The sequence below is a fragment of the Heptranchias perlo genome, chromosome 34 (assembly GCF_035084215.1).
Source record: "Heptranchias perlo isolate sHepPer1 chromosome 34, sHepPer1.hap1, whole genome shotgun sequence".
Classification (NCBI taxonomy): Eukaryota; Metazoa; Chordata; class Chondrichthyes; order Hexanchiformes; family Hexanchidae; genus Heptranchias; species Heptranchias perlo.
Genome location: NC_090358.1, coordinates 7,647,010 through 7,659,815, shown reverse-complemented (window position 1 = coordinate 7,659,815; position 12,806 = coordinate 7,647,010). Strand labels below are relative to the sequence as shown.

The following is a 12,806-nucleotide window of genomic DNA, read 5'->3' as shown; positions in this document are numbered from 1 at the left end:
AAAAATAACTTTCAAAAGGGAATTGGATAAATATTTGAAGGGGGGAAATTTGCAGGGCTTTGGGGAAAGGGCTAATTGAATAGCTCCTTCAAAGAGTCAGCACAGGCACGACGGCCTCCTTCTGTGCTGTATCATTCCATGATTCTATGAACTCCAAACACTGAAAATCTGAAATAAAGACAGATGTTGAAAATACACAGTCAGCACCTGAAAAGAAAACAGACAGGTTAATATACTGAGCTGCTCAGAACTGTCCTGACATGTCTATACCTGAAATATTAATCCGTCTATTGTCTTTTCAGCTGCTGATGGGCCTGCCGTTATTTGCAGTACTTTCTGCTTTCACTCCAACCTACCTTACTATGAAGTTCAGGATAAACAGCTGAATCCTAGAACCGAACTGTGATGTCCTTTTCCACATTCTGTCCTTAATCTAAATTAAAATTCCATAGTCTCAAAAAGAAAAACGCTTTTTAAAATAATTTAGAGGCGCAATCTAATATCGAAGTTCCATTGCACAGTTGGTTACTCACGGAAACCTCACATGAGTCAGGATATCAGTACCCACAATGTCAATGAAGTGTAAGAGGAGTGGCTGACGATTTCTGTCACATATAATGTCGAGCGCTAATTCAGAGACACTTTACCACAACACCTCACAAATCAGTTTCCCAAGTCCCTGACTTTTCTCACAGCGCCTGATGGCAAAAATAAATACAGTGGGGGTTAAATTCGATGATCCCCGAATCCGGGCGCAGGGGGCGCAGTGTGTGATTAACCCGTGCCCAGTTGTTCAGATGCAGGCAGCATGTGAGATTCGTGCTGCCTGACATCTGTGAGCAGCCAGGCCTAGCTGCGATGTTGAGTGGCTGCTCACCAGCAGGGGAGCCTCGATAGCGCACGAGTGGCTCACACCTCTTAATTGCAGCCCGCAACTCTTAAAGGCAGCCTGCACCCTGAAAGGCAGCCTGCACCTCTTATTTGCAAAATATAAGCTACAGGTCCGCACGGAGTCTGAACAGAGATCAGACATCGCAGGTCCCGTTCCCATGTTTACAAACTCTTGAGTTATGTTAAAACATTGAATAAAGATTGTGCACTACTAAATCCCACATCCTCCAATCAGCATGCCAGACCCCACCAACCTGCAGATCTGAGTTTGTACCAGGCCTGCAGGAGAGTGTGCACCAAGGTTCTCTGCTGATGCACTAGAGGCCTTCATGCAAGAGGTGGACAGAAGGAGGGGCATCCTATATTTGCAGAAGGGCAAGAGGCCCTGCAGACATACGCTCAAGAAGCAGTGGGAGGCCATAGGGGATGAAGTCAATGCCAGGCGCATAGCACCACAAACATGGATTCAGTGCAGGAAGAAGTTCAATGCTTTGACACGAGTGGTCAAGGTGAGTGAGGTCAACTGTCAAGTGGCGTCTCCTACCAACTGCACCACTGGCCGCATCCACTGCTCCACACACTACATCCCCCATCACCCACCTACCAACAAACTCTTTCCATCAGTACTCAACTCTTCCAATCAGATGCTTCCTCTCACCTTCACGCATTACCACTGTTGCAAGCCGCACACCCACAACTCACAGGTCACACACACTGGCAGCTATTCAACCATGACAGGCGCATCACCCAAACATCTTGCAGAACACTCATCAACACAGGTCCCGCTTTCTTGCAGGAGAAGGTGGTGCATAACAGGAGGCAGCAAGTGGCAGTGGCTCCATGGAACACGAACCTGCTGTTCTCTCTCAGGATGACAGCATTCCTGTCCCAGCATTCCACTCTGCCAGTGCCCTTGCTGTTGCCGGTCAGCGAGCCAGCCCACTGCCTGTAGCGTACTGAAACTTTATTATAGGAACATAGGAAGATAAGAACAGGAGTAGGCCATTTAGCCCCTCAAGCCTGTTCCGCCATTCAATGAGATCATGGTTGATCTGTGACCTAACTCTATATACCCACCTTAGCCCCATATCCCATAATACCTTTGGTTAACAAAAATCGATCAATCTCAGATTTAAGCTAGCATCAACTGCCATTTGCAGAACAGCATTCCAAACTTCTACCACACTGAGCAAATCCTGGCTCTAAGTTTTAGGTTATGTCCCCTAGTCCGAGTATTCAAGTATGGGAGACCTCCATGAACAGGTACAAATGCATCAGCAGCCAGAAGCAACAATCCAGCAACTAACCTGTAACTCCTGCATGATCCCTTTAAATAGCGCTGGTGGGGGCTCCTCCATGCTGTTTACAACCTGTTCTGCTGTGCGAGGTTAAGACAGTGCGTTGGCTGGAGTGTTGAGTTCCAAAATCATATCTGTCCCTTTAAATCAGCGTTGCACATTGATCTAAAGCATTTTCTCTTTACGCTACATGTTGCTGGCATTCATTATCTGCGTGTGCGCAAACGCCTTTACCAAGTTAGCGTCCGGCGCACGTCATGCTGGAAGCATGGCCACGCATTCCGGCCGCCATTCCGGATGCCAAGGCTGAAGTGTTTGCAACCATCTTCAGCCAGAAGTGCCGAGTGGGTGATCCATCTCAGCCTCCTCCCGATATCCCCACCAGCACAGAAGCCAGTCTTCAGCCAATTCAATTCAATCCACATGATATCAAGAAACGGCTGAGCGCACTGGATACAGCAAAGGCTATGGGCCCCGACAACATCCCGGCTGTAGTGCTGAAGACTCGTGCTTCAGAACTAGCCGTTCCTCTAGCCAAACTGTTCCAGTGCAGCTACAACACTGGCATCTACCCGACAATGTGGAAAATTGCCCAGGTATGTCCTGTCCACAAAAAGCAGGACAAATCCAATCCAGCCAATTACTGCCCCATCAGTCTACTCTCAATCATCAGCAAAGTGATGGAAGGTGTCGTCGACAGTGCTATCAGGTGGCACTTACTCACTAATAACCTGCTCACCGATGCTCAGTTTGGGTTCCACCAGGACCACTTGATTCCAGACCTTATTACAGCCTTGGTCCAAACATGGACAAAAGAGCTGAATTCCAGAGGTGAGGTGAGAGTGACTGCCCTTGACATCAAGGCAGCATTTGACCGAGTGTGGCACCAAGGAGCCCTAGTAAAATTGAAGTCAATGGGAATCAGGGGGAAAACTCTCCAGTGGCTGGAGTCATACCTAGCACAAAGGAAGATGGTAGTGGTTGTTGGAGGCCAATCATCTCAGCCCCAGGACATTGCTGCAGGGGTTCCTCAGGGCAGTGTCCTAGGCCAAATCATCTTCAGCTGCTTCATCAATGACCTTCCCTCCATCTTAAGGTCAGAAATGGGGATGTTCGCTGATGATTGCACTGTGTTCAGTTCCATTCGCAACCCCTCAGATAATGAAGCAGTTCATGCCCGCATGCAGCAAGACCTGGACAACATCCAGGCTTGGGCTCATAAGTGGCAAGTAACATTCGCGCCAGACAAGTGCCAGGCAATGACCATCTCCAACAAGAGAGTGTCTAACCACCTCCCCTTGACATTCAACGGCATTACCATCACCGAATCCCCCACAATCAACATCCTGGGGGTCACCATTGACCAGAAACTTAACTCGACCAGCCACATAAATACTTTGGCTACAAGAGTAGGTCAGAGGCTGGGTATTCTGCAGCGAGTGACTCACCTCCTGACTCCTCAAAGCCTTTCCACCATCTACAAGGCACAAGTCAGGAGTGTGATGGAATACTCTCCACTTGCCTGGATGAGTGCAGCTCCAACAACACTCAAGAAGCTCGACACCATCCAGGACAAAGCAGCCTGCTTGATTGGCACCCCATCCACCACCCTAAACATTCACTCCCTTCGCCACCGGCGTACTGTGGCTGCAGTGTGCACCATACACAGGATGCACTGCAGCAACTCGCCAAGGCTTCTTCGACAGCACCTCCCAAACCCGCGACCTCTACCACCTAAAAGGACAAGGGCAGCAGGCACATGGGAACAACACCACCTGCATGTTCCCCTCCAAGTCACACACCATCCTGACTTGGAAATTTATCGCCGTTCCTTCATCATCGCTGGGTCAAAATCCTGGAACTCCCTTCCTGACAGCACTGTGGGAGAACCATCACCACACGGACTGCAGCGGTTCAAGAAGGCGGCTCACCACCACCTTCTCAAGGGCAATTAGGGATGGGCAATAAATGCCGGCCTCGCCAGCGATGCCCACATCCCATGAATGAATAAAAAAAATGTGCGGTCCTTAGGAGGCCGCATAGCACCTACAAAATGGGCGCTACGTGGCCTAATTTATAGCCCAGTTACTTTGATCAAATTCTCCTCTGCCTCTGACATTTCCTGTCCCTTTTCTTTTCCCAACTGGAAATCAGATCTGCACAGACATACATCTTTTAAAAATCATGAGCAGATCGATTTAGTGGACGATCCACCAAAATACCGACATAAAGTTGACCATTCCGAAGTCAACGTTGCTTATTTTCACATGATCTGATAAATAAAAATTTTTTAAACAAATAAACAATTTAAATTTATGTAGCACCTTTCATATACTCAGGATATCCTAAAGCACTTCATAGTCAATTAATTATTTTTGAAATGTAGCCATTGTTGTTTTGCAGGCAAACACAGCAGCCAAATTGCACACAGCAAGCTCCCACAAACAGCAATTAGATAAATGACCTGTTAATCTGTTTTGATGATGTTGCTTGAGGGATAAATAATGGGCCAGGACATTTGTAGAACTCCCCTGCCCTTCTTCAAAATAGCTCCATAGGATCTTTTACACTCATCTGAACAAACGGACAGGGTCTTGGTTTAATATCTCATCTGAAAGATGGCACCTCCAACAATGCAGCACTCCCTCTGACCTGCACTGATGTGGAACTAAATTTTTAGCACTAAATTCCTACATTCTTATATTATTTATGTTGCTTAATTCAAATTATTGGATAATTCATTATTTTTAAGTGTGAAAAATTGTGTTGAATTCTCAAGAGCGACCTGTATAAATATTTTGTGAATTTTGCATTCTGTTTATTATCCTTGTCCTGATCCAGCCTAATCAGGTTTTATCTTTTTCTTCCTCCATATCCAGTTCACTAGGACTGACCAAACGATGCATTACTTGTAATTAGTCGCTTTTGATTTTCAGTTTTAATTTTTTTCCCCTGAATCCTTGTCAAATCAGCCATGAGCAATTCCTGGGGTTAATAAAACAGAACGCTCGTGACCAGGAAGCTGCGGCTTTAATTAGCAAGTTGATTCTGGAAGATACGCTTAAAATGCTTTAAATGACAAACATCTTCACAAAGTTTGAGGCTAAATGGAATTGACGTGCATCATTAGCCGAATCCTCAGGGCCTCCTCTCATGAAACTTTGTTCAGCTCTATGTGACACAGGCATCTAAAAGCAGGCTCTGTACCGATGCCGCCCGTCTGTATAGACAGAAGATGTCCTCCCTGCACCAAACGTGGACAGCTGTTCGGTGTGTCACAGCAGAACAGCAGCATCATCGATGCCAGGTTTCATTCTAAATTCGGAATTCACCTTTTGACGGCTAATTATGGGTTTAATCAAAAAATGCTGGAAACACTCAGCAGGTCAGGCAGCATCTGTGGAGAGAGAAGCAGAGTCAACGTTTCAAAATGTTAACACTGTTTCCCTCTTCACAAATGCTGCCTGAGCTACTGTGTGTTTTCAGCATTTTTGTTTTTATTTCAGATTTCCGGCATCTGCAGTATTTTGCTTGTTTTTATGGGTTTAATCAGCTTTAATCTTAAATCACACTTTGATGCAACTGCCTTGGGAAAATTGCTTTGATCTGGATAAACCATGTCTCTTATCAGACGAATACACTTTGCAACCAGTTTCAGTTAGCGGACTCCAAACTCATCAAATCGAACCCAATAACTACATGTGTCATCAATACAGTAATCTCTCTTTAACAGAACTTGAACCAGCCCAAGTGCTTGTTCCATCAAAGTTCATGACCTCAAGTGCCAATAGCAAGTAAACGTGTTAATTAAGATCGCGGACTGCTGCCTAATCAATGTGCTAAGGCAAAACTACTTTTGGTCACCAACTAACTCGTGTGATTTCCTGACATAATTTATAACGTCCATTAATGTGAATTTAGGGAATCATAGAAATTTTAGCATGGAAGGAGGCCACATGGTTTGTCCTGCTGGTAACTGTTCTCACTCAATGTACTTGCATTTTATTTTCTGACATCTTTGCCTACATCATGCCTCAGCTGTCCACTAAAAACAGTCAGATGAACTGCTCCAAGGGTGTCTGGTAATATCATTTTTGTGCCAGCCACTTGAGGGTGTTCATGAGTGAACTGGGTTGGCTCAGTGGGTCAGTGCACTGCTTAATATGGTACTGAGCCAGATAGATCAGGATGGTCCAAGATACAATCTTTGGCCTGGGTTGAGTTAGCTGAAGTCAACTGGAATGGCAATAGGGGACATTACAGTGGGCCTAAAAACCTTGGGCTGGAAATGAAGAAAAACAAAAATCAGGCAGGATTCCTACTCCTGATTGCTCTCAAGTGACCGCCAGCTAGACAGTGTGCATGTTGGACGAGGACAGGATCAGACTCAATCATCATGCCCCCAAACAGTTACACAAGCCATAAGGCATTGAGGCAAGTCTTCAATGTCTAACTTCGTGCATTAGGAATGGTATCATAGGGCTGCTGAACCCTATCCCAACATAAGTCAACGTCTCCAAGTGTTTGACAGCATGTCCAAGAACTTACCCTTGGCATATAGGGACAGGACTGCAGCCTTTGTCGACATTGTTACAAAAATACACATCATAACAGTGCGCACTGTGCCCGTTTTTTGGGCGTAAAACAATGCAAAGCAGAGCAATTTATCAACGGTGCGCCAGCACTCAATCTGTGCAAGCATTGATCCCACTGCTAAATTCACGGGGTGATTTTTTTAGACGTCCTAGGCGGTCATTTAAAACAGGTCCTTAAATATGTTAATTAGGTGCTTGGTGCCTGTCCCCTGACATCATCGGCCTTGGGACCCCTCCCGACAGCCGTTGCTGGCGAGTGAGGCAGGCAGACCAAAATTCATTCTTCTCGTAGGACGAGCTGCCCGTGGAGGCGTTACTGGTGCAGGCGGCTCGTCTCGAGTGTGCCGTTGAGGCCCGAGGACAAGTTCCTGGAGATCCCCGGGCCTCTTGGTTCAGGCCTAGACCAAAATCTACCACATACTCTGAAGTTTTCTTTGGCTGGAGGTGGAGATGTACAGATAAACTTAGATGTTTTGCACACTTCAGGTAAACACACAACAAAATGTGAAAACACTCAAAATGACTGTTTATGCCAGAATGGATTCAGTTGACAGAAAGATAACTGACTTAGTTGCCACCTGATGCATAAATGTCAGGCGTGCACAATTGCACGTTATAGAACACAAGAGTTTTTAGGTGCGGGAAAAGTCCATTAGTCCCAATAAGGCCATCTATTTTTGATCTCAACCTCACCTACCCACCTTCACACCAAATATCCCTCAACTGCTTGAATATTGTGTAAGAGGAAAGGCAAAGGTAATGTGAGAGTCAGCCGGCTCCTCGACCACAGTGTTTTAAAATCAATTTTGAATGTAGGCCTTAACCGAAGCCTTATTTTTACCTATCAGCACCTACGGCAACTTCAATTAATCTGGCGAATCTGAGAGGTCAGGCAGAAGGTCAAAAGTCTCCTCCTGTTAATGACCAGGAATGAAGAATTATGAGAAATTGGAAAAATCAAGAAAAGATAGGGGGAGGAAAGAGAAATATAAAACGATGGAAAGAGCTCTCCAGATGGTTCATGAGTTTATCCAGTGGGTAATTTAACCCGGCAAACATTCCTTCAGTGACATAGGGGGTGAATTTCCATAGGATTCTCCTGCTGATCTGCCATAACATTGGCAGAAAAACCACAGAAACCCCAGATAAAGAACATGAAAAGCATTTATGGCATTTTTCCAGCTCTTCTGCCGAAGTCACAGCAGACAAATGGGAGAACCTCTTGAGGAAACTCAAACCTCCCACATATTTTGCAACTCACTGGTGCAATGACCATCGAGTAACTTTTTAAATAAAATTGATTTAAAGGGGAATTGCCACCATTTCAGGAAACACTGCCATTTTGATTGCAATGTTGCCACACAAGTCATTTTTGTGATGTGATGATATCTTCCCTTATGCAATGCTGTCACCGTGTCTTGTTCTCACATTCTCCAGACCACGACATCATTTCAATGTACCTTTCAAACTAAGAAATACCGTAGCAAAATGCAACCTTACATTTGTGGATATATTCACTGGTCCTGCATTCCCAGTGGGGAGCCTCACTCCAAGGGAGCGTAGGCTGGCTAATGGGCCCTCCATTGATGTAGTCCTATCCCTTATATAGCACAGCTCCTCATTAGGAGTGTGGAATCAGTCATTTTACCTACATTACCAGTTGGTGTCTACGTTTATAAAGGTCTTTACCACGGTGACCGGTAAGCTTTGATCATGTCTAGGAGCTCCAAATCCAAATCTGGATTTCTCCAGCAATGTAATTTGTTTTATACGTACTTTAATTTGTTATCTGTTGCAGCACCTGTCAAATTCACTTCCTTGAAATTAAAAATAAACCTTGAATAATATTAATATCGGGCTCTTTTCTCTAGAAAAGAGAAGACTGAGGGGTGACCTGATAGAGGTCTTCGAGATTATGGGAGGGTTTGATAGGGTAGATGTAGAAAAAATGTTTCCACCTGTGGGGGAGTCCAAAACTAGGGGCTATAAATATAAGATAGTCTCCAATAAATCCAATAGGGAATTCAGGAGAAACTTCTTTACCCAGAGAGTGGTTAGAATGTGGAACTCACTTCCACAAGAAGTATTGAGGCGAATAGCATAGATGCATTTAAGGGGAAGCTAGATAAACACATGAGGGAGAAAGGAATTGAAGGATAAGCTGATATTGTTAGATGAGATGTGGTGGGAAGAGGCTTGTGTAGAGCAAAAACACTGGCACGGACCAGTTGGGCTGAATGGCCTGTTTCTGTGCTGTAAATTCTGTGTAATTCTATGTAATTCAAGCTGGATTTGGAAAGAGCTTTGAAACCCACGAAAATGTACAGGAATGGAAGACTGCGATGGGTCCTACTGACTGGTGTCAAAGTAAAAAAACCATTTTTAATCTCTTGTATGACTCAAACTCACTCTTACTCACTGGCTAAAGAGGGTGTGATTAATAAGGATGTTCTGTAATGACAATGGACTCATATTACAGTCAAGGGGCTTGATTTACTTCATTATATCCCAGTTAGGAGGTGTCAAACTTCGAACTAGCAAAATGAGAGACGGCAATTGAAACTGATCACTGGCCTCATGATCATTACAACAGTCACTATATAAGGCAGCTATAACATCATTTAAATCTTACCTATATACAGGGAGGAATCCTTCCTTTGAACGTGATCATCTATATAGGACACGCCAAGTGGTTGGACTGGAGTAGCACCAATACCCAGGAGGACTTGAGCTCCAATCAGCAGTAGGTACATCATGTTGGTAGAAGTCCTGTTCCCGCAGATTATTTTTGCCTCTGGTCCTTGGCTGCTCGCTGATACATTCCCAATGCACAGGTCCCTGCCTTCCAGTCCCCAGGGGATCTCCCCAGACTCATACTCGTACTGGTGGGTGAGGAACTCCGGCAGGGCAGACAGCAAAGCCCCCAAGGCCATCACGATGCCCCCGCATCCTATCAGGCGTGGCCTGTGCCCTTTTGCCCCAAAGTAGCTCACAAATAAAATCAGGGCCAAATTTCCGATCTCAAAGCTGCTGGCTATGACACCGACATCAGCACTCTGCAGGTTAAACCTCTTCTCCAGAGTTGTTAGCACGCTGACCTGGACAAGGAACAAAAAAGTCCAGAGTTATACAGGTGTTACACAAAGCATTCAACAGCAAGGCACTAAACAGTCATTCAACATAGACAAACTCTATAAGGCAGCATAGCCAGTATTGGAGAGAGCAAGGATGAAGTGTCCCTCAGCTGACCCCTAGGAGAAGGTTCCATGTTATCCTCTGTAGAGCTCTATATAATAATGATGAATGGATATAAGAGGGTAAAATGAGTTTGGACAGTCTCAATCCAGTTTCTCATGGTCATTAGCCCATAGCAGAAAAACCTTCACTAATTCACAAAACTAGGTGGGATCGTGAGTTGTGTGAAGGATGCAAAGAGGCTTCAAGGCGATTTAGACAAGTTGAGTGAGTGGGCAAATACATGGCCGATGCAGTATAATGTGGATAAATGTGAAGTTATCCACTTCGGAAGGAAAAACAGAAAGGCAGAGTATTATTTAAATGGGGATAGATTGGGAAATGTTGATGTACAAAGGGACCTGGGTATCTTTGTACACCATTCACCGAATGCAAACATGCAGGTGCAGCAAGCAATTAGGAAGGCAAATGGTATGTTGGCTTCATTGCAAGAGGATTTGAGTACAGGAGCAAAGATGTCTTACTGCAGTTATACAGGGCCTTGGTGAGACCACATCTGGAGTATTGTGTGCAGTTTTGGTCTCCTTACCTAAGAAAGGATATACTTGCCATAGAGGGAGAGCAGCGAAGGTTCACCAGACTGATTCCTGAGATGGCAGGACTGACGTATGAGGAGAGATTGGGTCGACTCAGCCTGTATTCACTCAAGTTTAGAAGAATGAGAGAGGATCTCATTGAAACATATAAAATTCTGACAGGGCTAAAAAGACTGGATGCAGGGAGGATGTTTCCCCTGGCTGGGAGGTCCAGAACGAGGGGTCACAGTCTCAGGATAAGGGGTAGGACATTTAGGCCTGAGATGAGGAGAAATTTCTTCACTCAGGGTGGTGAACTTGTGGAATTCTCTACCACAGAAGGCTGTGGAGGCCAAGTCACTGAATATATTTAAGAAGGAGCTAGATAGATTTCTAGACACAAAAGGCATCAAGGGATATGGGAAGAGAGCAGGAATATGGTATTGAGATGGAGGATCAGCCATGATCATATTGAATGGTGGAGCAGGCTCGAAGGGCCGAATGGCCTACTCCTGCTCCTATTTTCTATGTTTCTATGTTTAATTCAGCACTAACTGGCACCAAATCGGTGTCCTTACTCTTAGAAGTGGCAGGAAATCTGGTGTTGGGGTTAGAGAAATGCTACACTGGTTACTGAACTTTCACCACAGTGGCTTGAAATTCAGCCTCGACTGATGGGATGAAAGTCCACTCTGTTTGCTGGCTGTGGTTTCAAGTCCCATTCCAGAACTAGGCTGATACTCCAGTGCTGTACTGAGGAAGCGCTGCATTGTTGGAGATGCGATCCTTCAGCTGAGGCACTGAACCGATGCACAGTCTACCTGTTCCTGTGGTTTAGGTTTACATTAAAAGATCCCGTGACACTATCTGAAGATAAGAAGTGAGTTCTTCCTGTGTCTTGACCAATATTCATCCCTCAATGATATATTCTGAAATGAGTTTGGGAATCTGAATCTCGTTCCTAGTTTACATGTGAAAGACAACCCTTGATTCAGCACTAAATTGTCTCCTCAACAGTATCAGCTAGGCTCAGCTGGTAGCACTCTCCCTCTGAATCAGAAGGCTGTGATTTCATTCCCAGTTCAGGGTGATACTTCAGAGCACTACTGAAGGTGTGCTGCATTGTTGGAAGTGCCACTCTTCAGATTAGACATTAAAGCAATGCTCTGTCTGCTGGCTTTTGTGGTTTAGATGGATATGAAAGATCCCAAGGCACCATTCAAAGAATAGAAGAGGTCTCCTTGTGTCCTGGCCAACATTAATCCCTCAACATGCGCTACTAAAATTAGATTAACTGGTCATTCATCTCATTGCTGTTTGTGACATCTTACCATGTGCAAATTGGCTACCACATTTGCTTACACAACAGTTAAAAAGAAAGACTTGCATTTATATAGCACCTGTCACAGCCTCAGGACATCCCAAAGCACTTTACAGTCAATGGAATACTTTTTGAAGTATTGCATACAGCAAGGTCCCACAAACAGCAGCTTGTCTATTTTGGTGGTGTTGGTTGAGGGAGGAATATTGACTGGGACAACACCTCAGCTGTTCTTCTCATCATGCAATGGGATCTTTTACATCCACTTGAGGGGTTTTTCTTTTTACTGAGGCAGTTTTAACAGTTTTTAAGCAAGTACAGAGCTAGGGAAAGGTGGGGGGGGGGTGAAGGGGAGGGGAGGAAAGAACAAATGGGAAGGTCTATGATAGGGTGGAGGGCAGGATTAATTAAATGACAGATGGGATGATGGTGCAAAGCAAGGAGGGTGGTAATGGGACAAGTTAAAAAAAAACAGAAGATGGGTCTCAAGGAGCTTAAAATGGCAACAGCAGAACCATTACCATTTAAAAACTGATAAATCTTTAACTACTTTCAGTTCTAACCAAAGGCCGTCGACCTGAAACGTTAACTCTGTTTCTTTCGCCACAGATGTTGCCTGACTTGCTGAGTATTTCCAGCATTTTCTTTTTTTATTTCAGATTTCCAGCATCCGCAGTATTTTGCTTTTGATCTGGGATTGCGATACCCAGCCTGGGAATGCCTGATACTGACACTGGGGGCTCGATTTTGCCAGGCCTGCGGGTTTCCGGCGGGTTGGGTTTCGGGAGCGTGGTCAACACGCTCGGTGAAATTAGTGGGTTGCCCGCGCGATCGTAGCAGGCAACCCACTAATAGGCATCAATTACCTGATCCTCGGGGGTCCGCGGCACTGGCCTGCGCGTCGGTCGGGTTGCGCATGCGCAGTACGATC

At 45.2% G+C, this 12,806-nt stretch overlaps 1 protein-coding gene across 1 annotated transcript in view; it reads right to left on the bottom strand.

The window, feature by feature from the left end:
- The window catches only part of slco3a1a (solute carrier organic anion transporter family member 3A1a), a 147,816-nt gene that overhangs the window by 114,572 nt on the left and 20,438 nt on the right, over positions 1-12,806 (bottom strand). The window contains exon 3 of the mRNA XM_067971151.1: positions 9,417-9,882. Coding sequence (XP_067827252.1) covers positions 9,417-9,882 — 466 coding nt within the window. The remainder of the gene's footprint in view (positions 1-9,416; positions 9,883-12,806) is intronic.